The sequence below is a fragment of the Cervus elaphus genome, chromosome 6 (assembly GCF_910594005.1).
Source record: "Cervus elaphus chromosome 6, mCerEla1.1, whole genome shotgun sequence".
In the NCBI taxonomy this organism is placed as follows: domain Eukaryota; kingdom Metazoa; phylum Chordata; class Mammalia; order Artiodactyla; family Cervidae; genus Cervus; species Cervus elaphus.
In genome coordinates, this window is record NC_057820.1 from 48697826 (window position 1) to 48724779 (window position 26954).

At 38.8% G+C, this 26954-nt stretch overlaps 1 protein-coding gene across 3 annotated transcripts in view; it reads left to right on the forward strand.

The window, feature by feature from the left end:
- Positions 1–26954, forward strand: part of LOC122696613 (cyclin-Y-like protein 1) — a 103479-nt gene that overhangs the window by 23709 nt on the left and 52816 nt on the right. The window contains exon 2 of one of the 3 annotated variants that reach the window (XM_043906847.1): positions 3136–3233. The exons of 1 other annotated variant lie outside the window; for it this stretch is intronic. In XM_043906847.1, coding sequence (XP_043762782.1) covers positions 3200–3233 — 34 coding nt within the window. In that variant the 5' untranslated portion in view covers positions 3136–3199. Of the gene's footprint in view, positions 1–3051; positions 3234–26954 lie in introns of those variants that run through there. One more of the 3 variants, XM_043906848.1, reaches the window with a different exon arrangement.

Sequence of the window (26954 nt, forward strand, 5' to 3'; positions counted from 1 at the left end):
CATCACTCATTATTAGAGAAATGCAAATCAAAACCACAATGAGGTAGGTACCATTACACACCAGTCAGGATGGCTGCTATCCAAAAGTCTACAAGCAATAAATGCTGGAGAGGCTGTGGAGAAAAGGGAACCCTCTTACACTGTTGGTGGGAATGCAAACTAGTACAGCCACTATGGAAAACAGTGTGGAGATTCCTTTAAAAACTGGAAATAGAACTGCCATATGACCCAGCAATCCCACTTCTGGGCATACACACTGAGGAAACCACATCTGAAAGAGACACATGCACCCCAATGTTCATCGCAGCACTGTTTATAATAGCCAGGACATGGAAGCAACCTAGATGCCCATCAGCAGATGAATGGATAAGGAAGCTGTGGTACATATACACCATGGAATTTTACTCAGCCGTCAAAAAGAATTCATTTGAACCAGTCCTAATGAGATGGATGAAACTGGAGCCCCTTATACAGAGTGAAGTAAGCCAGAAAGATAAAGAACATTACAGCATACTAACACATATATATGGAATTTAGAAAGATGGTAACGATAACCCTATATGCAAAACAGAAAAAGAGACACAGAAATACAGAACAGACTTTTGAACTCTGTGGGAGAAGGTGAGGGTGGGATGTTTCAAAAGAACAGCATGTATACTATCTATGGTGAAACAGATCACCAGCCCAGGTGGGATGCATGAGACAAGTGCTCCGGCCTGGTGCACTGGGAAGACCCAGAGGAATCGGGTGGAGAGGGAGGTGGGAGGGGGGATCGGGATGGGGAATAAGTGTAAATCTATGGCTGATTCATATCAATGTATGACAAAACCCACTGAAATGTTGTGAAGTAATTAGCCTCCAACTAATAAAAAAATTAAAAAAAAAAAAAAAAGTAAAAGAAAAGATATATGCACCCCAGTGTTTCATTGCAGCACTATTTACAATAGCCAAGATATGGAAGCAACCTAAATGTCCATCAACAGAGGAATGGGTAAAGAATATGTGTGTGTGGGTGTGGGTGTGTGTGTGTATATAATGGGATATTACTCAGCCATAAAAAGAACAAAATAATGCCATTTACAGTAGCATGATGGATCTAGAGATGATCATACTAAGTGAAATATGTCAGACAAAGACAAATATCACATATTACTAATATGCAGAATCTAATTTTTAAAAGAAATTATATAAATGAGCTTATTTACAAAATAGGAACAAACTCACAGATTTCAAGAACAAACATTGTTACCAAGGGGGAGATGTGAGGTAGGAGGGATATTATAGACCAGGAGCTTGGGATTAACATACACAAACTACTACATATAAAATAGACAGGCAACAAGGACCTACTGCTTAGTACAGGAAACTCTCCTCAGTATTCTGTAATAACGTATATGGGGAAAGAATCTGAAAAAGAATAAGTAGATATATATGTATAACTGAATCAATATGCTACACAAGTGAGACACAACATTGTAAATCAACTATATTGCAATAAAACAATTTTAAAAAGATACTGCTTGGCTGACAATTCCCAGAGAGAGGAACTCGAACAGATGCTGAGTGCTTTTAGCCATTGAAGTAATAAGAACCTCAGTCTTCATCCTGGAAATCTGGGCAGCTTACCCTGGCACCCATCACACTCTCCATTTTTTTTTTACCCATAAACATTTACAACAATGACATTTTTCTCCTGTGTCTCATGCACTTGATGATTGTGTCCGTGTTTTGTTTTGTTGGCTGTTTGAGAAAAGTGGTGTATTTGCATAAAGAGAGCATGTGTTGACATGCAATAGATCTGTTGCTTTAAATTCATCTTGCAAGTGGTTTTCATTGAAATAGCAGGAAACTAATGTCCTTTTAAAACTTTATTAAAATCATCTGGATATGCTTAATCTAGTAAAAGCAGAGTACACGGCTGCTGGACTTCCTATAGATTTAGATATGGAGCAGAAAGAGGCTTAAGTGATATCCTACATTTGAAACTGTGTAGAAAGATGTTATTGGCCTCAAAAAATATGTCCCTTATGAAGTAGATTCACAACTAGCATCCCTGCACCATTTCTGTTTGCATGACTTTTTGAATGTCTCTGGCATTCTGTCCTACTTGGTCTCTTCATTCTCCGTGTGGGTTCATATACATCATTGCTGTTTTTTCTAGAATTGCTGCCTTTCCTTGTTCAGTCTAAGACTTTCCGCTTCTCCACTCAAGAAAGGTCAATTCTGAAGTGAACCTTTACAAAGAGCTGTATCACCCTGAGCCTCAGAATCATTTCAACTTTGTCTTCAAAAATTTGACCCTTCATCATAATTGAGTTCTACTTAGTCTAGCCATTTTCATGATTAATTATAGATGGGAACTCTGGGCTAGATGGTGCAGCCATGTTTAATGAGGTCACTCAGATGGTCAGGCCGCTTTCTAGGGCACTGTGATCTTTTACTTACTTTTGGCAAAAAAAAAAAAAAAAAAAAAAAAAAAAAAAAGATCAAATAATTTACACCATGTTGTTGAGTTACTTTAGAAAAAATGACACCAGTGTTCATTAAGGATGTAAATACCTATAAATCCACTTAAACACATGCCTTCTACATTGAAAGCCACCCTGGAACCTTGATTACATTTGATTTTAGGGCTTTGAAATGCAAAGCAACACGCTGAACACTGTTGGATGAAACTGTTCTGAAGTGGAGAACTAGGAGGAAGTCTTAAATAGCGTTACTCCAGCCAACATACACAAACTTAACATTGCTTTTTGAACCTATGGCCATGTGCATTAAAGATGAATATTTTGCCTTTGAAAAATTAATGTCCCAGAGCTCTTGCAACCATTGTTTTTTTGTGAAATGGAGTATGCAAAATGTCTTTTAAAAATGCAGCCTTTTGGTGAATAGATTGTTTCTCCTCTTTTTGGGCTGTGTTACTCATTGGAAAGCCCCCTAAAGGAGCATTAAGCAAATGAGCAAATAGCTTTAAAAATCCTGTTACCATACTCAGAGGAACCTGGAGATGGATGGAGTCAGTGAGCGAGACCAATTTTCATCCTTGTGTGAAACAAATAAAGTGTCTCTTTCTCCTCTTTTCTTTTCTTGATCTTTTAAAAATGTAAAGGCTCACTGCTTTTTCTTGTTTAACAGATTTAAGTTTAAACAAAGAAGGCTTCTTTGAAAGGTCCAAGTAAGAAATGCCAAGCTAAGGAGGATGGAGCTGGCCTGGGAGCTTTGTGAGTTATCAGGTAAATGTTATGTCTGGAGTAGAGACTAAGATAACCAAGCCTCGTGGGGTCTTGGATCAATTTAATTTTGATAAATGACCAGTTTGGTAAATATTATTTACATTACTCCATAAGTCAGGTCTGTTTCTGATCCACTCATGTTTGAACAACTCGCATCATTGACTGTGGAAATAGCTTCTCAAGTAATCCCCATGGGCTGGCTTACCCCACTGTTAGCTCACAGTTAGAAGGATAATTAGGAATGAGGGTGCTTGGCTTTTGAACTAAAAATGAAAGCATGGGCAAAAGGCTCAGTAATCTATATTTGAAGCAGTTCTTGAGCCACAAGAACTCAGTATTCCCAGCAATCTACAGAAGTGGTGGTATTTTAAAATTCTGCATCTGCTTTAAAAAATGACGTTCTTAAATATTACAAGATTTAAAAAGAAAAACAGTTTTTAAGCATAGTCCTATCCCTTTAACACACTATTTTATCTATCTGTATTTTCTACTCTCTATCTATATAGGTTATATGTTTATTGATTCACTCACTCCTTCATTCTGCAAGTGTTTAAATACTTAGAATGCATCAGTTAGTAGTTAATGCCAGAGATTAACCAACATTTTCTGTAGTGAGCCAACCACATAGTAAAAGGTTTTGAGGGCCACCCAATCTTTGTCACAACTTCTCAGGTCAGGTGTTATAGGGCAAAAGCAGTTAAAGACAATATGTGAACACACAGATCTGATAGTTTCCCCATAAAACTTTATTTACAAAGCAGGCAGTATGTTGGATTTGGCCAGCTGGTCACAGTTTAACTAAACTGTGGCATAAAACCATGGCATCCAAGAGCCAGACAAAATATTAGATAAAGTCCCATTGAACATACACTGTAATTGGGGAGGGCAAATAGTAAATAACAAATAAATGGTCTCAGTGAATAAATAGTACAAATGAAAGAAACTATTAGGTTGGTGCAAAAGTAATTATTTATGGATGCTAAGTTTTAAATCACTGTAACTAGGCTCAAACACATGTTTATTAATCAAAATAAGAACCATTACAATCAACACATTTTTGCCAATGAGAAATTAGTTTGTTTATTACTATAGCATAAAAACTTATGCTTTGGGATTCGATGAAGTCTTGTATAGCTTTTTCTGCATCCTGCTGGTTGTGGAAGCATTTTCCGTACAAAAAGTTGTCAAGATGCTTGAAGAAGTGGTAGTCAGTTGGACAGAGGTCACATGGATATTGCACCTCAGACAAAAACTGTAGCCCAGTTTGTTCACCTTTTGAAGCATTGGTTGTGTGATATGCAGCCAGGTCACAGAAAAGAATTGGGCCCTTTTTGTTGACCACCACTGATTGCAGGAGTTGTAGTTTTTTGTGCATCTCATTGATTTGCTGAGCATACTTCTCAGATGTAATGGTTTCACTAGGATTCAGAAAGCTGCAGTGGATTAAACTAGCAGCAAACCATGAAACAGTGCCCATGACACTTTTATTGGTGCAAGTTTGGCTTTGGAGATTGTTCTCAGTCCAGCCACTGAACTGGTCATCACTGGTTGTTACATAAAATTCACATTGTTGTTGCATAGAGCTGTTGCATAGGGTAAGAGAAAATGACACTTCTAAAAGAAACTGTTTATTTGATTTGCAGTCAGCTCTTGAGACACCGATTTATCAGCTTTTTCATCTTTCCAATTTGCTTCAAATGCCAAATGACCATAGGATGGTCGATGTTGAGTTCTTCAGCAACTTTGCATGTAGTTGAAAGAGGATTAGCTTCAGTGATCCTCTCAGTTGGTCGTTGTACACTTCCAATGGCTAGCCTCTGCTGCACTCCTCATCTTCACGGCTCTAATCTACTTTGCAAAACTACTTGAACCTCCAGTGCACTGTATGTTCATTAAAAGTTTCTGGGCCAAATGCATTGTTGAAGTCATAGTTGTCTCCACTGCTTTATGACCCATTTTGTGCTCAAATAAGATCATTTGAATTGATTTTTGTCTAACATCATTTCCCTAGTCTAAAATACATATAAAATAAACACCAAGGAATAATTCATTAGCAAAAAATATAAAGCAAGAAATGCACGTTAAAATAATGTATAACAAACCACATTTATTTAAGAATGTATTCCAATATCAAATGGCAAAATTCAGTAATGCAAAACCAAAATTATTTTTGCACCAACCTAATATTCCTTCCTCTGTGTCATACATGTAGCTAAATCTAATTGATGAGCATATATATGAAGGAAAGATATCAAGGTAATAAAAGATATCAAGATAATAAACTTTTTCTAAATTCTTTGTTTCTGCTTTGGACAGAGAAACCCAAGAATTTTAAAGTAGGGCAAAAATCAGAAGCAAGGAATGTAAATGTAAAGAGTGTTTGCCTTTTGGTAAGAAAATTTTTGTTAGCTTTAGGCACCCAGCTTTCTGGGTAGTCCTGAAAATCAGGGTCTGAAGAAAGGAGCAGACAAATGGGAACCTCATTCTTCCTGCTCAGGGCCTGTGTTTTGCCACTCAGCAGCAGCCCTTCATAATTAAGTCAGTTTAGAAACAAGGTAGCTCAGACATAGAAGCTCGTGTTCAAATCCATCAGGCACGGATTGTAAATGGCACAGTGCATGCAAAGCACAGTACATGGTACAACGTTATAAAGAGGATATACTGATGAATGTGACAGATCCCTGTCTTTGTAGTTGGAGGGAGAGACAGGGACCTGGCAGATAGGACAGATTGAAGGCCAAGGTATCACGTGATAGAGTAGGGTGTGTGTGTGTGTGTGTGTGTGTGTGTGTGTGTGACTGAAGGCCAAGGTATCAAGTGATAGAGTAGGGTGTGTGTGTGTGTGTGTGTGTGTGTGTTGCTCAGTCGTGTCTGACTCTTTGTAACACCATGGACTGTAGCCCACCAGGTTCCTCTGTCCATGGGATTCTCCAAGCAGGAATACTGGAGTGGGTAGCCATTCCCTTCTCCAGGGGATCTCCCCAATCCAGGGATCAAATCCAGGTCTCCTGAGTAGCAGGCAGATTGTTGATCATCGGAGCCACCAGGAAAGTCCATGATAGACTATATGGGAGGTCAACTCCTACTCTTCCCTCATCTTCAGCATAGAGGAAGGGCTTACCCTCCATCCCATGCCTCAGGAAGGGATTGCACTGGAAATATGTATTCCCTTCTCTTTCAGAAATATTTTCTTCTCGTATGCTCTTCCCCTGGGGAAGAACAGTAATCTTTCTGGTGGATGAGATTGGAAAAGTATAGAGTGCGGCATTTTTGGTACTCTTTTTTTTTTTAGATGCTGGTCATGGCAAACATATTTCTACGTGCCAGATACCAACATTTTCATTTCTTTAATCCTCACAGCAGTCCTGTGAGGTAGCACTTTATCATTCCCATCTTCTAGGTGAGGAGATTAACTCATAGAAGCTCTGAGGGACTTGTATGTCTGCTTGGCTGATGAATGGCATAGCCAGGTATAGTCACTCAATCAAACTCCAGGATCCTTGCTCTCAATTCCTCCCCTCTCTGGTTCCAGGGAAGAGTGAAAGTGTACTGTTCACTTCTTCCATGACATAAGCATACCAGAATCAGGGCAGGGTCCTGGTCTTGCTCGAAGCCTCTGTGTTCCTGATGGAGGCACAAGAGCAATTTCGAGGTGTAAATATAAAGGTTTCCTTCAGTTAAGGGTATCCATTGCTAGATTTGGTGCAAGTGGGCAGAAAAGCCAATCATGTTCTTAAATTCAGCAACATTGGTGATAAAGCTAATATTTCTATCTCTCTTGATTTAACTGCTGTATCTCTTTCCCAAAATTTTGGTGCCCAGCCAACTCAGAGGAAAAACGGTGATTAATTCTCACCCCAGACTCCCATCATAAGTATGAATAATAGCAGTAGTAAAAAATATCCAACAACAAATATGGTATAGCAGACATTGTGATGAGTGCTTTAGGTATGTATCATCTCTTTGCATCTTCACCACAATCTCAAATGAGTAGATACTCCATGTTATGGAAGAGTAAAGAGGGATTAAATTTTAGGTTGTCAAATAGATTTCTGATGAATGAGAGTGTAATGACTGTTTTATTGTCATTATGACATATTAATAGGCAAACCCAACACTTGATTGCAATGGTCTTTGATGTTAACTTCAAATAATTCTGCTCTTCACAGAATCACTGACAATAGTTGATGTTTAATACTATCTTAAGAGCATGCAAAGGTCAAAATAATTCACAGTACTGGCCAACAAATAGCAGAATGAAGTTAGGTTAAGACATTTCAGTAGAAAACCTCTTTTATCTGTCTGCTTCTTCTCACCTTTTTCGGCATTGCCCTAGACAAGCCACCGCTGTCTCTCACTTGTTCTACTGAAAGAGTCCTCATATCATCAGCCACATGTATTTCGTCAGTGTCAGATGTCTTCTCCATATGCACAAGCGTGACCTCACTACAGGGCACTGCCCCTGACTCCCCCTTCAGTCCTGTCTCCTCCATTTCCCAGCTACACTTCAGTTCCTTGGCTATCCCATATCTTTCGTGATGTGATTTGTTGCTGTTGTTTTTCCTTTCTGAAATATCCTTCCCTCTTCCTGAAACATCCTTTGCTAACCCGTTTTCACATCCATAAGGAAACTTATCCTTTATGCTTCAACTTGAATATTGCTTCCTCCGAATTTCTTTCTTAGTAGCCCTTGTTAGAGGTCCTTGTGCTATCCCATCCCTATACTTCTAGGACTCATCTCAGTTTATATTCATTTGGTTTTTGTAGCTACTCGTTTTTTGTCTGACTTCATCTGAAATAAAGCTTTACAGGGGTCTGATCCGAATCTGCCTTGCTCACTGCACTGTTCTCAGTGCCAAGCGTGGACTCACCCAGTTTATGTTGTTGATCAAACTGAATATGGTTGCGAAGGTCGTGTCCTGTACGCTTCAAGGGTACTATCCACATAGATGATGATATCACTGATGCTCCCTGGAAATGTACAACACATCAACCCTTTATTGAATGAAAGAATGAATAAATAAATAAGTGACACCATTATTACAGAATTGCCTTATTGAAGAAAACTGTTTTGATGCCCAGTATTTCCTAGAAACCATAAAATCGCATGTGGTCATATATGCCTTGCATATATGTCATACTTAAGCAGTAATGTTGGCATTTTATGTATTCCAAGTGAAATCTCTTTTGCCCTTATTGAAATTCTGCATCAATTTTTTTCATAATCTTGAACTTAGTCCACAGCCCTCCAGGTGCCAATATAAAGTCCCACTTTAGCTTTTTAATTGTACAGAGACCTCATTCTTGACTTGCACGTGAGAAAGAGCTGAAGCTGCATTCCATGTGTGAATCAAAATACATTTTAATACAGTATTTTTATTCAGTGGGGCCCCTGAGTAAAACCTGCAATGTATTATAAAATGCTGGTAAATATATATACAATCATAGAGGGAAGGAATGAGTGACATCCAGAAGAAGGTTATAGATCATAGTGCTGAGAGCTGGATTACCTGGCACATGGAACTGCTCATAACTAAGTGTGTATTGTAAATAATAAATCTTAACCATGGTGCCCATCTCCAAGTCTTTCCATCTACATGTGTGACTCCAGGCTTTGCTACAGTAGAAATTGAACTGTGATTACTACTGATAACCATTTATTAATAAATTTAAACAAGGAAGCAGTTTAAAAAATAAAATGGGAATTTGAATTGAACAAATTGTGGTTTCTTATAGGATATAATTGTAACATCATCTCCAATACTGCCATCATTTCACCTTGTAATTCACATTTGCACATTCCCCCAAGACACTCTAAGCTCCCCATGGCTCTTTAATCTGTTTTACTAACTTATGCACACTTGCCTTGCACATAGAGTTTGCAGATCTTGGTATTCATAGGGTGACTGAATGAAATTATTAAACAAAATGGTTTCATTAAACCAGACTTAAAATTCCACACCACCTCAAAAACATCACTTTATTGGCTTTTCAAACTGAGAACAGAACATTGACTTGGGCAAGTTTCTCACTGGGACTTAACCCATGAGATGGTAGATGTCTTGATGCACACTAAGAAACCCCTTCAGGAATGAAGGGCTTACCCATGAACTGCTGGGAGTGCAGTCAGATGGCAGCCTTGGTTATTTGGCCCCCTTTGGGAAAAGACTGTTAAGGAGAGCCACCAAGCCCTTCCCACGCATTCTCAGCCAATAGGTGGTCAACTCCAGCGTGTCAAGTCTGCATGCTCTTCCTCCATCTCAAGTCAATGCTACAGAGCCACCTCAGCTCCAGAACTTTTCTTGGGGTCAGCTGAAGCCTGTCCTGCGAATAAAACAGAGCTCAAGTTGTCCCTCTAGCCCATCCTTCCTTTCACAGGTGTTGATGATCCCAAGAGCACTCCCTAATAAATCTCCTCAATGCTAGTATTTGTCCCAGAGTTTGTTTCCCACAGAGCATAGTGTATAACCCATGACTCTATGTTTCAAAGAGTTAAAAGACAAAGGAATCAATTCAAGGAATATTCCCCCTTACTAGAACAATCTCAAAACAAGCAGTGTTATTATTTGTGAAAGTGACTGGGTCTCAGTAGCAGCTGCAGCAGAGAGTTGGATTTGTGCTATTCGTGTCATAAACAGAAACACTGTTGTAGCTTAGAGTAACCAGCAGCATTGGCCTTCATTGCATGGGACCACTGCTCCCAAAACAACACTAGGAATTTGGGAAATTATGGTGATGGAACAGACACTTAATTAAGGGTAGTGTCAGAGTTCTTGCATTTTTTTAACTGACCTCCAGAAAACTATATTCCTCTGATGCTTGGTTATTCTTTGATTATATTTAATTTCCCAAAGTGTGCAGTAACAAGACAACACTTGAAGAAATCTCTAAGATCTAGAGGGTTAAAAAGTCATACATTTTCCGTAATAACTGTTATAACAAATGTAGTTCAATGATACTGTAGTATAATTAGATTTAATAACATATCATAATTATTGATGAGGCTTTTGTATAGAGGAGTCAGTGAACTGCAGGTTGGGGGAGAAGCCCAGCCCACCACGGGCAGAATTTGGCCACAGTCATTCATTTAGAGGTTGTTCCTGGTTGCTTTCATGCCATGGTGGCAGAGTTGAGTAGCTGGGGCAGAAGTTGCATGGCCCACAAAATCTAATATATTTATCATTTAGCCCTTTGCAGAAAGACTGTTGACCCCTGCTCTCATGTAGTAACATTTAATGATCCCAATATAGTATTAAATGAAAGGAGAAAAATTTGTTGAAGGAAAATAACACTCCATATGTACATATACATACATACACAAAACGTTATCTCTGGTCATTGAGATTAGAGATGAATATTTGTATTTTCTTCTTTTTGCTTTTTGTATTTTCCATAGGAAACATGCATTTTTTTTTTTTTAGTAACAAAACTAATAAATGCTATTTAGTGTGTAATTTTTTTCTTCAAAACCACTTAGAATTTTATTAGCTAGCTGTCTGTATAAAAAAAAAGTCATTTATCTAAAGTCCAGTTAGAAAGCAGCTCTGAATGTGTGCATACTGAAGGATTTGTACAAAGGATTTCATAATACTACTCCATGTCTAAGAAAATATGCAAACCATCAAGTTGCATATTCATAGAGAAGCTTGCCCAGCTACTGGATTAAGCATCCAGTTGGCGATCAGAAGCTTAAAAAGAGAACCAGCAACAACCCTGGGTTATTTTGTGACAGCTGGCTCCATTTGGTAAGCCTGTACACGTTGTGCTAAGAAATACGGTTTATTCAACTTCTGGTTTGTGATGCTTTTTAAATTCTCCCATCAGTTTTCTTGTGTGTTTCAAGAAGAAAATGCCAAAAAGCTTCCATTTTCCTAAACCAGGCCATTTCTAGACTAAAAAATAACACAGTGGTCATTAAAATAACATAGCTAATCATTCTTGAACCATTTTCTGAATAAATAACAAGACTCAAGTTCAATGCTGTTTACCAGTATCCTGTTTGTTTGTTTGTTTTTAGTTGGGATATAGCTGTCTTACAATGTTACGTTAGTTTCTGCTGTGAAATGAAGCAAATCAGCCATGTGCGTGCGTGCATGCTAAGCTGCTTCAGTTGTGTCCCACTCTTTTTGACTCTCTAGACTGTAACTTGCAAGGATCTTCTGTCCATGGGATTCTCCAGGCAAGAATAGTGGAGTGGGTTACCATATCCTCCTCCAGGTGATCTTTCTGACCTAGGGATTGAACCATGTTTCCTGCGGCTCCTGCACCGCAGGTAGATTCTTTACCACTGAGCTCCTGGGGGAGCCCCTGAATCAGCCATATGTGTGTATATATACACACGTATTTCCTCGCTCTTAGCCCTCCTTCCCATCCTCCCCCATCCCACCCATCTAGGTCACCACAGAGCACTCAGTTGAGCTCCTTGCCCTGTACAGCAGATTCCCATTAGCTATCTGTTTTACACATGGTAATATATATATTAATATGTCAACCACATCCTCTTAACAAACAAGAAATACTCTTTCCACCTATTTTCAGATGGGGAAACAGATCCTCAGGCAGGTTCAGTAGATGGCCAAAGGCTCACCAGTCTAATACATAACTTAGCCAAATGTCCAGAGGTCAAGCCAACTCTCTCTGACTCTGGAAATCTGAGTCCTCACTCACCAACCTGTGTGGTCTCCTGACCATCTGCATGTTTCAAAGCATGATATAATCCTAGCACCCATCTCCATGGGAACATGTAGTTGGTATTCAAAAATATCTGTAGAATGACCAAAAGACTGTGCAGTTTAGTCCATTCAGTAAAGCCTGGCACAAAGAAGTAGGAGTTGTAACATTAAGAAATATTAGGAGATCTTGGTTTTCATGTATAAAATTATTTGGGGAGAGTATTTTCAGAGTGGGTATAAAGCACTAGCAGACTGCTGTGTAATATTAGAACACTTCTTATTGGAAGTAACTTCAGGAAACTGTTTGGTATACACATTTTATAAGTCCAAATTGATTTAATTCAAATAAATATTAAACTTTGTATAAAAACCATATTTGCTTAACCTGTTATACTATGTCAGTATCACATAGAAAAATATCAGAATATGATTTTTATTTCCATTTTCTTCCACTCTCTTAGGCATTTTTAGAATGCTATTCCAGTGCTTTGCTCACTGGAAAACTGAGGCTTTTTTTTTTTTAAAAACTCTATGAATTAAAGCAAATATTACTGTATTTCTGGCTTAGAAACTATGGATCTGTGTAGATGCTGGAAAAGGTGTATCTTCATAATGCATCCTTTCCTGTTCCTAAATCAAAACAGAATGAATCTTTGAGATTTGGAAATTAGCATCACTTAGTCACACCAAATAAAAGTCAATTGTTGCCAAATCTATTTTCTAAATAAAATGATGCATTTTTTTATCCTTCCATTGTGTAACAGTATAAAGAAAAAATAAAGTATGGGCTTGGAACTCATATTTAAAAGTTGGCAATTACCCCCCGCCTAGTTTTGGCAATTTGTATTTCTATTTGAAATACATTAATTGGTGAATTGGGGCTTCCCTGGTAGCTCAGCTGCTAAAGAATCCGCCCGCAATGCCGGAGACCCCGTTCAATTCCTGGGTCAGGAAGATCCCCTGGAGAAGGGACAGGCTGCCCACTCCAGTATTCTTAGGCTTCCCTGGTGGCTCAGCTGGTAAAGAATCTGCCCGCAGTGCAAGAGACCTGGGTTCGATCCCTGGGTTGGGAAGATCCCTTGGAGAAGGGAACGGCTACCCACTCCAGTTAAAATAGAATATAATGTTTTTAAACCTTTACAAATGCCAGGCTTGACAAAATGCTGTCAACGTAGTTACTTTATCATTATCTCTATTTGACAGAAGAGAAACTTCTAAGGCTCAAAGAAATCAAGAAACTTACTCAAGATAACACAGCCATAAAAAAAGCAAAGCTGGGATGTGAATTCAACTATCGCAGCCTTTAGGGTAGAGTTGCACAGCCTCTAGGGTAGAGTTGCTCAACCTCAGCACTACTGACATTTTGGACTGGATAATCCTTTGCATAGGGGACTGTCCTGGGCATTGTAGGATGTTTAGCAGCATCCTTGACTTCCACACATCAGATGTCAACAGTACCTCCCTCTCAACAAGTTGCAACAACCCTAAATGTTTCCAGACATTATCAAATTTTCACTGGGGAAACAAAATCAGCTCTGGTTTATAACCACTGCCCTAAGACTCCTGTCCTAACTGCTGTGCTTTTCTGTCTGCCTTTCAATTTAGGTCAAGATCACCCTTCCAGAATGAACCCTTAGCAAGCTTGTCATAGTCCATGCATGTCTGGGCTTCAGCCAATTTAGTTTCTCCCTCATTTTACGTAGGAAGGAAATGCCAGGCGCCCACAACCTGGAGTGATTTAGGATATGTACCCAAAGCTAAAATTAATTTAAAAAAATAATGAATTGCCCTGCTCTCATTACCAGAAATTTGAGCCAGAAATGGATCCATGTGCTTGGGATGAGATTGTAAAATGGGGAGGGGAATAGGAAGACTTATTCAAGCTCAGAGTGCTTACTAATTTCACTCAGAATTAATTTGATGAAGAACTAGAATAAGAATTGCAAAGTCATCAAAGATGATGGCTTTTCCTTTATGACCCTTGGCTCCAGAACAAAGAGCCTGTTTTTGCGGGTTTTGGGGTTTCCAGAATAAAGGGAATAAAATGTTTAGGTAATGTTTGGATGGTTTAGACACTGTATGTACATTAGTGATAGGTCAGTTAATATCTGCACAGTTCAAAGAGGCAATTATTTTAATTTATAAATCACTTCAGAGGTAGGGAGCTGCCATCCATTAATGTGGTTTTTACAAATAAGAGTGCTCATTGTTACGTGTTTGTGTATGTGCTTTTCTACCCATGTCATTCTATCTGGCCCGAATTTTCCAACCAGATCGCATACCTCTGTGATTATGTATTTGTCTCTAGAGCACTGCCAAATACATAAAGCATTGTATCTGCAATTTGACCCTTGGCTGAGACCACCCTCTTTTTCGAGTTTTCGCTGTGCTGAAAGGTACCACCACGCACAGTGTTGCTTCCAGAAAAGGACTTCTTACATTACACTCTAAATGGCAGAGTCTGGGACTAAGCCTCCCCAGGGGGTGACAGTGCCTCTTGGTAATCATTCAAAAAGGAGAGAGGGCCAAAGTGATTCTGGGCATGGAGGGCTTATTAGACACTTGACGACTGGTTAAAAGTTCCCAAGTGTCAACACAGAGATTTCCTTTAAAACCATGCCATAAGCATCCCTTTATTTTGTCTTATTTTTTTAATTACTAAATGACAAAAAATATCAAGCATAGTGCTCAATTCTAGGGGAATAAGAGTATGTAAGACAAATACAACCCGATGCGGGAGCAGGCAAACTAGGAAGCTGGGATAAGAGTGTAGACTGATGGTTGCAGTAATTAGTAAATTATAATGTAGTGGAGAGGCTACACAGGTGGCTTAGTGGTAAAGAACCCACCTGTCAATGCAGGAGATGCAAGAGACACAGGTTCAATCCCTAGTTGGGAAGATCCCCTGGAGAAGGAAATGGCAACCCACTCTAGTATTCTTGCCTGGAGAATCCCATGGACAGAGGAGCCTGGCAGGCTACAGTGCATAGTGTCTCAAAGAATCGAACACAACTTAACGACTAAGGAGCAAGAAAGATACTAGAAGAGGTGTTGTGGTTGGCAAAGCTTCCAGAAGGAAGTAACATCTTCTTCAAAGCTGAAAGATGAATGTGTGTTAATTTGGTGAATTGGAAGCGGGTGCGTTCCAGGCAGAGGGGTGAGGCATGGAGCAAAGGCCCAAAGGCAAGAGAGAATTCAAGAAACCAAAGAAAAAATGGAAAGATAGACAAGTGAGGGCCAAGCAGTGAAGCTCAAGATCTGAGCACAGATAGGATTGCAAAATGTTTTCCAAGTCATGTTAGTTGACTTTATCGTAAGGGCACTGGCATGTAATGGAAATGTTTTAAGCTGGGGGATGATATGGTCAGATTAGGAAAACCAACAGGAGGAGACACACATGGCAAGGGAAGAGGAGAGGGGTTTGACAGTACATCAGGGAGAATAGTATACCTGTTGGCTCAAGGACTGGAAATCAATGATATTTGATGGAAGAGAATTAAATGAGTAAAAAAGATCTTGCTAATAATAAAGTCACTTTAATAACCCTTCCATTATATAATACTCCTTCCCCTTTAACACAGCATACTTCTGTTGCAGAAGAATGACAATTACATACTCTATATTTATGACTGGTTTCATGAATAAAAATTACAGATGTTATTGAGCATCTCCTACATGCCTGGCATTATTCTAGTTACTGAAGAAGCTACTATAGACCAGAGGCCATTCCTTCAGTGAGTTTCATTTTAATGACGGAAACAGACAGTAACAAGCAAGTCTGTTTCTATATCTGAGTCTATTTCTGTTACATAGTCATATTTTAGATTCCACATACAAGTGACATTATATGCTATCTGTCTTTCTCTGCCTGACTCACTTCACTTAATATGATAATCTCTAGGTCCATCCATGGATGGATAGCTGAAATGGCATTATTCATTCTTATTTATGGCTGAGCAATATTCCATTGTATATATGTACCACATCTCTTTATCTATTCATCTGTTGATGGGACATTTAGGTTTTTTCCGTGTCTTGGCTATTGTAAATAGTGCTGCTATGAACATTGAGGTACATTTATCTTTTTGAATTAGAGTTTTGTCTGGATATATGCCCAGGAGTGGGATCACTGGATCATATGGTGACTCTGTTTTCAGTCTTTTGAGAAACCTCCACATAATTTTCCATAGTGGCTGTACCAATTTATATTCCTACCAACAGTTCCCTTTTCTTGGAGGCCATCTACTTTATGACTGGACATTGTTAAATCCATCCCAGTGCTTGGAATAAATAGTCCTTCCTGGAACTGTGGCCCTTCCCGGGATTCACTGATAAAAATGTTTTATTATGAGATTTCTGCTTTCTTCCTTGGGATGAGAGCCTTGTCAGTGCAATACACTTTGTGCGGAAAACAGATCAGATGACCTAGGTAGAGCCTTCCCTGGAGAAATGATTATTTATGTTCAAAGACCAGGCTGTTGGACACTGACCAATTGTCAAGCCCTTTCTCAGAAAAAACAAAACAATACCGCATGCTTTCCCATTGCCCCACTTAGAGGGAACACATCCCACATGAGTGGGATTTTTGCTCTGTGCTGGCCAGCCACCTTGTCAACAATTAATTCAGTTCCTTAATCACAGGAAAAGTGTTTAGGAAACTGAAATAATGAGAGAGGATCATCATCAGGATCGTGTGTGTTCCAAGGGCTCCCTGTGCACTGCCGGCTTTCCTCCTGCCTGGGCACAGGATGATGGCGAAGCGGCACCTTTACCAGTAGACAGGTGTGGGTGTGTGTGCTCACTGGGTTCCACTCCCTGTGGGTTCTGAGGCCTTAATTTCCTGAGTTTGTAAAATGGAAATCACACTTGACTCATGTCTGAGATGATAGGGGATTTCGTTAATCTCCATAGAGTAGATTTTCTCTGGTTTATGTGGCGGCTTTGCTTCATTTGCTCCGCTTTTTTAAAAAAACAGAACATCAGGCTTAATGGCTTCCCAGGTGTCTCCATGGTAAAGAATCCACCTGCAATACAAGCGTTGGCTCCCTGGGTCAGGAAGATCCCCTGGAGGAGGGCATGGCAACCTGCTCCAGTATTCTTGCCTGGAGAATCCCATGGACAGAGGAGCCCGGCAGCTACAGTCCTTGGAGTCACAAAGAGTTGCCCATGACCAAGCATACATGCATGTCAGTCTTTATTTCTTCTGCAGCCACTGTCTTCGACTGGCAATTGCTTCATTTTTATCATCACCAAAGAGTGGCAGTGAATCAACATGCTGTTTATAAAGGAAACCTTGAGATTGTCTTTCTGATGAAAGACTTACCTAAAGGCTATGGTTTGTTATTGAAGTAATATCAGTGCCTAGTAAAATTTAGAAATACAAAACAAGATGAGGGTTGGAGCAAGAGAAGGTAGAGAAGGAGAATTCTGGGAGAAGTTAAATTATACTTGGCTGGTCCCTAACATGTTACATCATTTTGTTATGAAAACATCATGGTCTTACAAAACTTTTGTGAATGTACCATTAATTATTTGTAATCTAATGGCATTATTTCAGTCATATTAAAATGAAGAACATTTGCTGCTGTGACAGATATGATAATAGCTTTCTGCTGTGAAAGGCATTCATTTTGAAACTTCAAGTAATTATTTCTGAGGAGAGGGTACACGTCAGCATAATACCTTCCACTTTTTACATCTAAAGTTATATTTTATGGCAGCTAATCTCAGTAAACAGAGGCAGTGGGAGGCCATGTAATGTTGAAAGAACTATAGAAAAGGATTTGCTTTGTAATTAACTGTTAACACTTCATGAATGGAAATGTAGTTGCACAGATGACATCTGGGCGCTGGAATTAGAAAGACTGAGATTCCAATCCCAGTTCTAACTCTTACAGCCATATTGCCTTTTAGGACAAATTAAACATTATCTCTAAGCCTATATTTCCTTATCTGTAAAATGGAGATAATAACAATACTATTTACCTTACAAGTTGTAATTAAATTTATATCTGTAAGCCTTTTAACAACAATTAAAATGGTACCTGATACATAGCAAGAGCTCAAAAAACATTAACCATTGTTGACATTAACTGTGTTACTTTTAGCAAGTTCCTTTAGGAACCCAGGCTTTGAATTTCTCACTTTTAAAATAGGAGATTTGGACTACCATCAGTGTTTCCCAAAATTAATCATTCAAACATAGCGTTCAAAGTTTTTGCCCTTTGGGGAAAAATATCATGAAATATAACCCTGAAAAGAATAAAGCCATATACACAGATATTCAGATTACCTGTATAAATCTGTACATTTAAAATAAACCTGTAATTTATGAAACAGGTCACCAGCCCAGGTGGGATGCATGAGACAAGTGCTCGAACCTGGTGCACTGGGAAGACCCAGAGGAATCAGGTGAAGAGGGAGGGGTGAGGGGGGATCGGGATGGGGAATACGTGTAAATCTATGGCTGATTCATGTCAATGTATGACAAAACCCACTGAAAAAATAAATAAATAAATTTTAAAAAAAAGTATGCAATCAAAAAAAATAAAAATAAAAAAATAAAATAAACCTGTAATTTAATATAGGTACATTGGTTTTAATTTAATAGCATAAGATAACATCATACCCATCCTTCCAATGTGATATGATAGAAGGTATTGTCACTGAAGGCTTGACTTATTCATGAGCCCATTTGGGTATCATATCTATACCAAACGGACTAGCAGTATCGTCTGTACTTTAGGCTTATCCAGAGCAATAATAGCTTGTTATCTTTTTGTTTCAAATATACAGTGATAGATGCATGTGAAACTGATAGGTACGGTAGCTGAGAGCACAGACCTGGGAGCCAGAAAACCTGGGTTCAAATCCCAGCTTTGCTAATTGCTAGCTTTGTGATGATAGGCAAGACATTTAACATCTCTTTGCTCAGATTCCTCTTCTGTAAAATCAAAATAACAAGTGTCTAATTCTTACTATTATTGTGAAATTTTTAGATAAGTTAGTAATGTAAAGTGCTTGGAACAGTGCCTGGTACCAACATATGGTTAAGGAACTTTACCTACTGATATAGGCATATATTGCACTTCAGTGAACGTTGTCTTGTGTTACCTTTATTTTCCCCTGTGGTTCTGAATTCTTTAAGGGGTTCAGAAGGGAAACTGGATCCTCATACTTGGAGTAGACCCCTGATGCCTCTGGCTCAGATTTTTCCTTCTGTAAGGTTATTATAGTATTATCTCCTTCTAGGTACTTCCTAAAAATGGTAAGGTCTAGGGAGGTAATGAGTTGGCATTTGAATACTTTTAAATTCCCCAACACTTGATGGTTTATACCATCCTATTGTTAGCTGGTGGCCTGTGATTCTTTATCCTGAGCAGAGAGGATCAATGTAAGAACCAAATGTTGGTTGGTGACTCTCCACTGCTTCAGATAACCACAAGGGAAGAGAAAGCCATTTCTCTTGCTATGGCTTTCCTGCCAACAACATTGAAGAAAATGAGACATAATGTGAATACCATATGTCTAAATATATTACTATTCCATTTGGTCATAAAAATATAAGTCTCTCTGGCCTTCCATATTTGAAACCCAAATCATTTATATCTCAGACTCAAATCCTTCCTTTAAATCTTCACACACCTGCAACATGATGACATCCAAAATAAGCATGATTCATTGAAAAATGGGAGATTTCTGCCTAAAAAGAGGCTCTACAAGGAAAAGGGAACTTCCATGCCCAGAGATTGGAAGTAAAATATGCAAATGGGGATAGTGTGGCCACAGATCCCAGCCTCTGTATGTGCTGGGAGAAATTCACAGGGACAAATCAAGTGTTTGAATTACTCAGGTAGAATTATTGTGTTTTTAATTATTGTGTCTCAGGTGAGAAAGTTTTGGAAAATCACACTGAACTGGTAATTATGCTCTTAGATGCACTACAACCAGTTTCAATAGCCCATAGAGACCCCTGTACCTCTCAGCTTGAAGGCACTCAGGTTTCCTCTGGGTAACAGACAGTTTCTTGCGTCAGAGCTGTAAGCACGTGGACAAGTCTAAACTAAGCAATAAGAAGGGATGATGAGTAGGGAAACCAAGGGCAGGGAAAGTTGTTTTAGCCAACATTGACTTTGTTTCTTTTGAAAAGAGGTGATCAAAAGTCAAGAGAACATATATAGTTTGGTTTCATTTCATTTATTACCCAGCTGACCACCTTTGGGACAAGAATTCCCTCCTCAGAGATTATCTGTATATCCAGAATCCATCTATAGGTTTCCAAGTGTGAACTGATCATGGTTGTGATTCAGTAATTTTTAGATAGGAAAGTCATAGTATATACTGTGTGCATGCTAAGTCATTTCAGTCGTGTCTTGACTCTTTGCAACCCTATGGATTGTAGCCCGCCAGGCTCCTCTGTCCATGGGATTCTCCAGGCAAGAATACTGGGGTGGGTTGCAATCCCCTTTTCCAGGGGTTCTTCCCAACCCCTGGAATCTAACCCATGTCTCTTAAATCTCCTGCATCTGTAGGCAGGTTATTTACCACTAGCGCCACCTGGGAAGCCCTAGTATACTTTATATGCTGTGAAATTAAAACCCATCCCCTAAATTTGACATCATATTCATCTGTGACTCATATTGGGAAAGTGTAACACCCTCCTCCAGTACCTGCTTTGGAAACCAAATCTATCTTATAGAACTCTGTCACATTATTAACTAGAATGACACTATCTTTCAGTCTCAATGCTTCATCTTTTCACCAATTTCCTTCTTTGAGATGACCTTCTCCTTTGCTCTCCCCATCTTGCCAAGATCTGGGCAGAGAACACTATGAAGTGTTCTCTGCTGGCATCAAGTTCTCAACTAATTCTGAGAGGTTCTTCAGAGGCACCCTCACCACCCTTCTAATAAAATTCCTGTTTTGCTTAAGTCTGTTTCTATTTCTTGTACCCAATCAAGCCCATCTATTATGATAGTAACCAAAATGATATGTATATACATACATATATAATGTATATTGCATAATATATAATATGCATTACTAAATATATATGGTATATTTAATGCATATTTTATATGCATATAATTTATTGAGGACTTATCATACTAGGCATCATTCTAAGTTCTTAACATGTAGTAACTCATTTGTATTTACAAGTTTACAAAGGTATCCCTTCTCTGCCAACACTTCAGTACTTCCATTTTTGTTCCCTGCTCTAATTTTTTTTTCTGTTTTCAGTGTACTTCTCTCTTCGCAACACACATTATCACATTCTTAATAGGTTTATTGTGTATCAGTTTCCCTGCCCCCCACTAAAATGTAATCTCACGAATATGTCTCAGGTGCCCAGGACAGTCTCTGATACATGGTAGGGGCTCAATAAATATGTATTTCATTAATTAAATAATTAATTAATGAGCTCATGCTACCATATGGCTTATTATGAATATTCCTTTCAGTCAGCAACCTCCTCCCACCTACCTGGCAGGACCTGCTTAGGTACATTATCTGTTCTCTTCTGTAAAGCTTTTTAAGTTTGGGCTAGATTTTCACACATGTGCTCTGGTTCAGCAACAGGGGACTAGATCAAATGACCTCCTGAGAGCTGTCTGGCTCTTGACAATCAAATTCAATTCCACTTAAATGTTCTAAAAGCAATTTGTGGAGAAATTCTTTTCCTCCTTTTCTCCCCAACTGGAGTGCACATTTATCTAATTATTTTCTTAGGAGCTTGACCTAGCTTTAAAGGAGTCCCATGTCAGCTCTCCTACATTTTCTCTAAGCACTCACTTTATAAAACTAAGAGACTAAAGACTCAGCTCTCTAGGGAATTAAATTTCATTCAAATAAGATTAAGGATTTTTGACTCACAAAAGCAAGGACAATCAGAGGCTAACTAAAACGAGGCAATTGTTCAGCAAACTAATCCAGACATGTTATTCACAAAGAGACTCTCACAATTGGCCAGGGAAGGAAAATGCCTGTGAAAGAATGGGTGGGCTGCACTGAGTTAAGGGAGCCTACTTCCTTCTAAGGCTTAAAGCCCAGTCCCTCACTTCCTAGCTGGTGAATATGTTTATTTTCTAAATTTAGTCCATTGTAGCCCAAATCCTCCCATTGAACAGGATTAGATTAGAACCTGAGAGGCAGCCTTCGATTAGATCTTGAAAGCCAGGCACGTGGTGGTTAACTCCTCTGTGGAAGCAGTGGGTTGGTGATGTGGTGATGTGGTATCAGGAGTGGAGAAAAAGTGTTGATGTTGATTTACGGAAGTATGTCTGTTACCCGTAGGTTTAGAACATGGGTTCTTAACCTCTTGTGGGGCATTAACTCTTTTTCAAAATGTTTTTGATTGTGTAAAAAAGAGCATAAAATTGCAAAGCAAACTAATTATATTGAAATGCATTTGTCAAAATATTTTTTTCAAAACAAATCAGTAATTCATGTATTTATTAATATATTAAATATCAGAGCTGCAGTAGGCCTGATAATTACTGTAATTTTAAAGTGATGAGTTTAAATCGTGCATCTCAATAGCTACAGTGTGATATGAAAACATATACAATTTATATGAGTGATAAAATCACAGGTACAGCTAATAATTTTGTGGTTGATTCTTTGTAGTCATAATTGAAGGAAATGCTGAATTTCAATTAGAAGTTAATGAAGATAGTGTTATAATTTCTCGGATGCCCCCCACCATCTACCCCAGGTTAAGAACTCCTGCCATCGATACTAAAGTGAAACAGTCCATGAATCACCACTATTAAATATTGTACCCAGCATCATGGGGGAATGTCCACATTTGTGGGCAATTGTTTCAACTATTACCTAGTTTAAGAAAATATTCTTGCTGGCTCACATTAACAATAAAAAAGATTAAAAAATGGAAAAAACATTACTATCTGCCACATATATTCTGTACCTAGTGAAAAGATCTCTTTAAACTGGTGGGCAGGGGCCCCAAGTTGCCATAACAGACTATTAGAACTCTGGCATTAGGGTGCCTAACTTGTTCCCATTTGCTTAAGACTGTCCCTGTTTTAAAATGAGAAGTCAGGCTCTAGGAACCCCTCGGTCCCTGGCAAACATGGATGGTTGTTGAGTGCTTTGGAGTCAGAAATAACATAGTAATTTTAATCAACTTGAGAGATAAATAAGTTGTCAGGAATAAGTTGTCTATTTGTCAGAAAAGACCCTGATGCTGGGGAAGATTGAAGGAAGGAGAAGAAAGGGACAGCCGAGGATGAGATGGTTGGATGGCATCACCAATTCAATGGACATGAGTTTGAGCAAGCTTTGGGAGATGAAGAATAGGGAAGCCTGGCTTGCTGCAGTCTGTGTGATCACAAAGAGTTGTGCACGACTGAGTGACTGACCCACAACAACAAAAATGTCTCTCTTGAGTCTCAGCATCTTCGTTTCCAAATGAGAATGAGAATATCTTTCCTACAAAGTTGTGATAAGTGTTAAATGAGGTTATACATATAAAATGCTTTGCCACGTTATAAGCACTCAAAAACCAGTGACGACTATTATTATTATTGCCACTGCTGTTATTATAAAGTTAATTCCCTTCCCTTTACCTGACTCCATCTTCTCAAAAGAATCTCACCTTCCTCTCTTCCTATGTACATTGTATACAGTCCTCAGACCCCTGCTGAACTCTACTTTTTTCATGAAGAATTAATTTGCTAATATCACATGCAGTGATGAAATGGTGCATTAGGTTGAACTTTTTGAAACTGATAGTTTTCTAAGTCAAAAACAGTCAAATACTGATATCATACAATTTGACCTGTGTGTGTACATAGTAGGCATGGGGTGTGGCTTATACAAGGCTGTCATTTCATAAATGTTGTCCTTTCTTCCTCAATGACTCTGATATTCATGGGCCTCTCCTTAATTCCTCCTTTAATCATCCTAGGTTTTCAAAGAAATTTCAGATTCCATGTCGTTATATTTTAAATTAAGATGATCTATTAAATGCTTAAGTAAAATGATTTTTTAACCTTTCATAAACTGTGTGTAAAAAATTCACAAATCAGAAGAAAAATTCTATAGTCTTGGAACCTTATATTTGCTCTAGATAAAGTTGCTATTATGTATCCCTTGCTTTTTGGCAATAAATAATATACTGCCTTGCCTTTATCTTATATACATGTGTCTTGAACCTCATCTTGACCATGTTGTATTATCTTTTTACAATATCCAGTGTTAGAAAGAAATACATTAATTACAGATAATTGAAAAGGGAACTTTAAATATCATTGAAACCAGATGGTATGTTTACATCAGTAAGGTTTCAGACTCAAAGGAACATCATTAAAGAGAAGGGCCCCAAGTAAATTTCTGGAGCAGCTCTGACCAGGCTGGTAGCCCCTATGCTCATGTGGTTATTGAACCCTTGAAATATAGTTGGACCAGATTAAGATGTGATGTAAATATGAAATACATACTATAACCCAAAAACTTAGTAACAAAGAATATAAAATATGCTCTTAATAATTTTACATGTTGAAATGATAATAAGTTGGCTATACTAGGTTAAATAAAAAAATGTAATTAAAATTAACTTCACTTTTTACTTTTAAATGAGACGCCAGAGCATTTAAAAATTCATACATAAAATCACCCAAATGCCAGTCAAGAGATGAATGGATAAATTTAATGTGGTACAATGAAATATTATTTCATGTATATAATACAATATAATACAATGAAATATTATTCAGCCTTAAAAGGAAGGAAATTCTGATACATGCAGCAGCATGGATGAAACTTTGAAAATATGCTAAGTAAAATAAGGCAGACATAAAAGGATAGATAATGCATGATTCCATTTATATCAAATACTTAGAATAGGCAAATTCATAGAGACAGAAGGTAGAATTAGAAGTGACCATGGACTAGAAGTAGGGGGAATGCAGACTTAGTGTTTAAAAGGAAAGGCGTTTCTGTTGTGGGTGATGAAAAAGTTCTGGCAATGGATAGTGGTGGTAGTGACTACTTAGTACCAGTGAATTATGCCGATTATAAAACGGTACATTTTATGTGTATTTTACCACACATTTTCAGCGTTCTCGTGTGGCTTACATTACATTTCTTTGGATAGAGCTTAGAGTTTAAATTGGCTATAGAGGTTAATGAGGAGAAGACAATGGCAACCCACTCCAGTACTCTTGCCTGGAAAATTCCATGGACGGAGGAGCCTGGTAGGCTGCAGTCCATGGGGTCACTAGGAGTCAGACACGACTGAGTGGCTTCACTTTCACTTTTCACTTTCATGCATTGGAGAAGGAAATGGCAACCCACTCCTGTGTTCTTGCCTGGAGAATCCCAGGGATGGAGGAGCCTGGTGGGCTGCCGTCTACAGGGTCGCACAGAGTCGGACACGACTGAAGCGACTTAGCAGCAGCAGCAAGGGTTAATGAAAAGTCGAGCAATGCTGGTGGAGATTGAGAGCTGAATCTTTGCAGTTAGATGTAGTTAGATGTTAGGATTCAAATTCCAGCCCTGCCCCTGACCACCTAAGAATCCTTGGTCAGTATCACTGTGACTACCTTAGTTTCTTCATCTGCAAATGGGGATTATAAAATGTACCACATAGGGTTGCTGTAAGCTTAAAAGATAATACATATACATTGAGTAATGTAAACATAAGAGGCAGCTGAATGAATGGTATAACTTGTTGCTATTGATGGAAGCAATATCTTCCATTTTTATTGATATCTAGCAATTTTGCTAAATCTGAGGCATAATATGAAAAATGTGACCAGATACCTTAGCAGATTTTAGGCTCAGCCTTGTATAAGCTCTCCCCTCAGAATACTTCAGTTCTGCTTCCTGAAATTCACCTTGTGTAGTATTAGTAAACAGCAAAGAAGTGATTCAGGCATATTTCTCTTCAAAAGTACCTGGGAGAAGTGGAAAGTATGATGTCATTTTCTAAGATCTCTAGCTCTCAGGCTATAATTGTGAGTTTATCTTCTGTCAGGTATGAAAATGAAAGTCATTAGGTTGTAAGTTTTCTTTGTCTCGCTAAGGTTTCAAATGGTAAGCTCAGTGGAAGAGTGTCCAAACAGAACTGGGTATGCCCAATAGCCAGATCAGATACCGTTGGGATTCATAGTATCAAAAGTAGTCTTGAAAGCTAGCACAGACTCTGATGGGAAAGATTCTTGGATGCAACTCAGAACTTGCTTCCCCTCCTGGGATATTGAGTTAGTAAATAACAGAGCAGCCATACTGGTTTCTAAGACACAGATATTTCTGTCACGGGGCTGCTTCCTCTGTGGCTCAGAGGTAAATAATCCGCCTGCAATGCAGAAGATGCAGGTTCAACCTATGGGTTGGGAAGATCTCCTGGAGGAGGGCATGGCAACCCACTTCAGTGTTCTTGCCTGGAGAATCCCATGGACAGAGGAGCCTGGAGGGCTAGAGTCTATAGGGTCGCAGAGAGTCGGGCAAAGTCGTGCCTGAGCCCTCCACAGGCCTCTCTTTACCTGAGCTTCCCGCCCCCCAGCCCGAGTCCCTCCAGACCTCCTCACATTCCAGAAACTAACGGCCTAGTTTCCTAAGGGGGCTCTGGTTCTTCGACTGGCATCTGTTCTCACTGGTCAGTGCCTAACCATGCTGCCTCTTAAATATCTCCACATTCTACAGCTAAAGCATTAGCTTAATTCCTGAGATTCTATTTGCCCATCTTTGTATTGCTGGAGTAGGAAGTATAGATGGAAATGAGAAATTGGAAAATAACCTGACTCTGCTGAACGATTCATCTATTATTTGAGTATAAGAATTTCTTTTAAAGAGCTTGAGCTCATTTTAAGGAAGTCTCTAAATCAAGAGTTGCAAACTCCTGTGGACTGGCCAAATTTGGACTGCAGATGATTTTTTTTTTTAATGGCCAGAAGTGTATAAATATACTGAATTCAAAGATTAAGCCAAAAAAGAACTGTTCATCCCAGCTACCCTCTTGTCCTACTGCTCAAATTAAAATCCCAGCCTGTTCCCTGACAGCATTAAAATTTGAAACCCCTGTTCT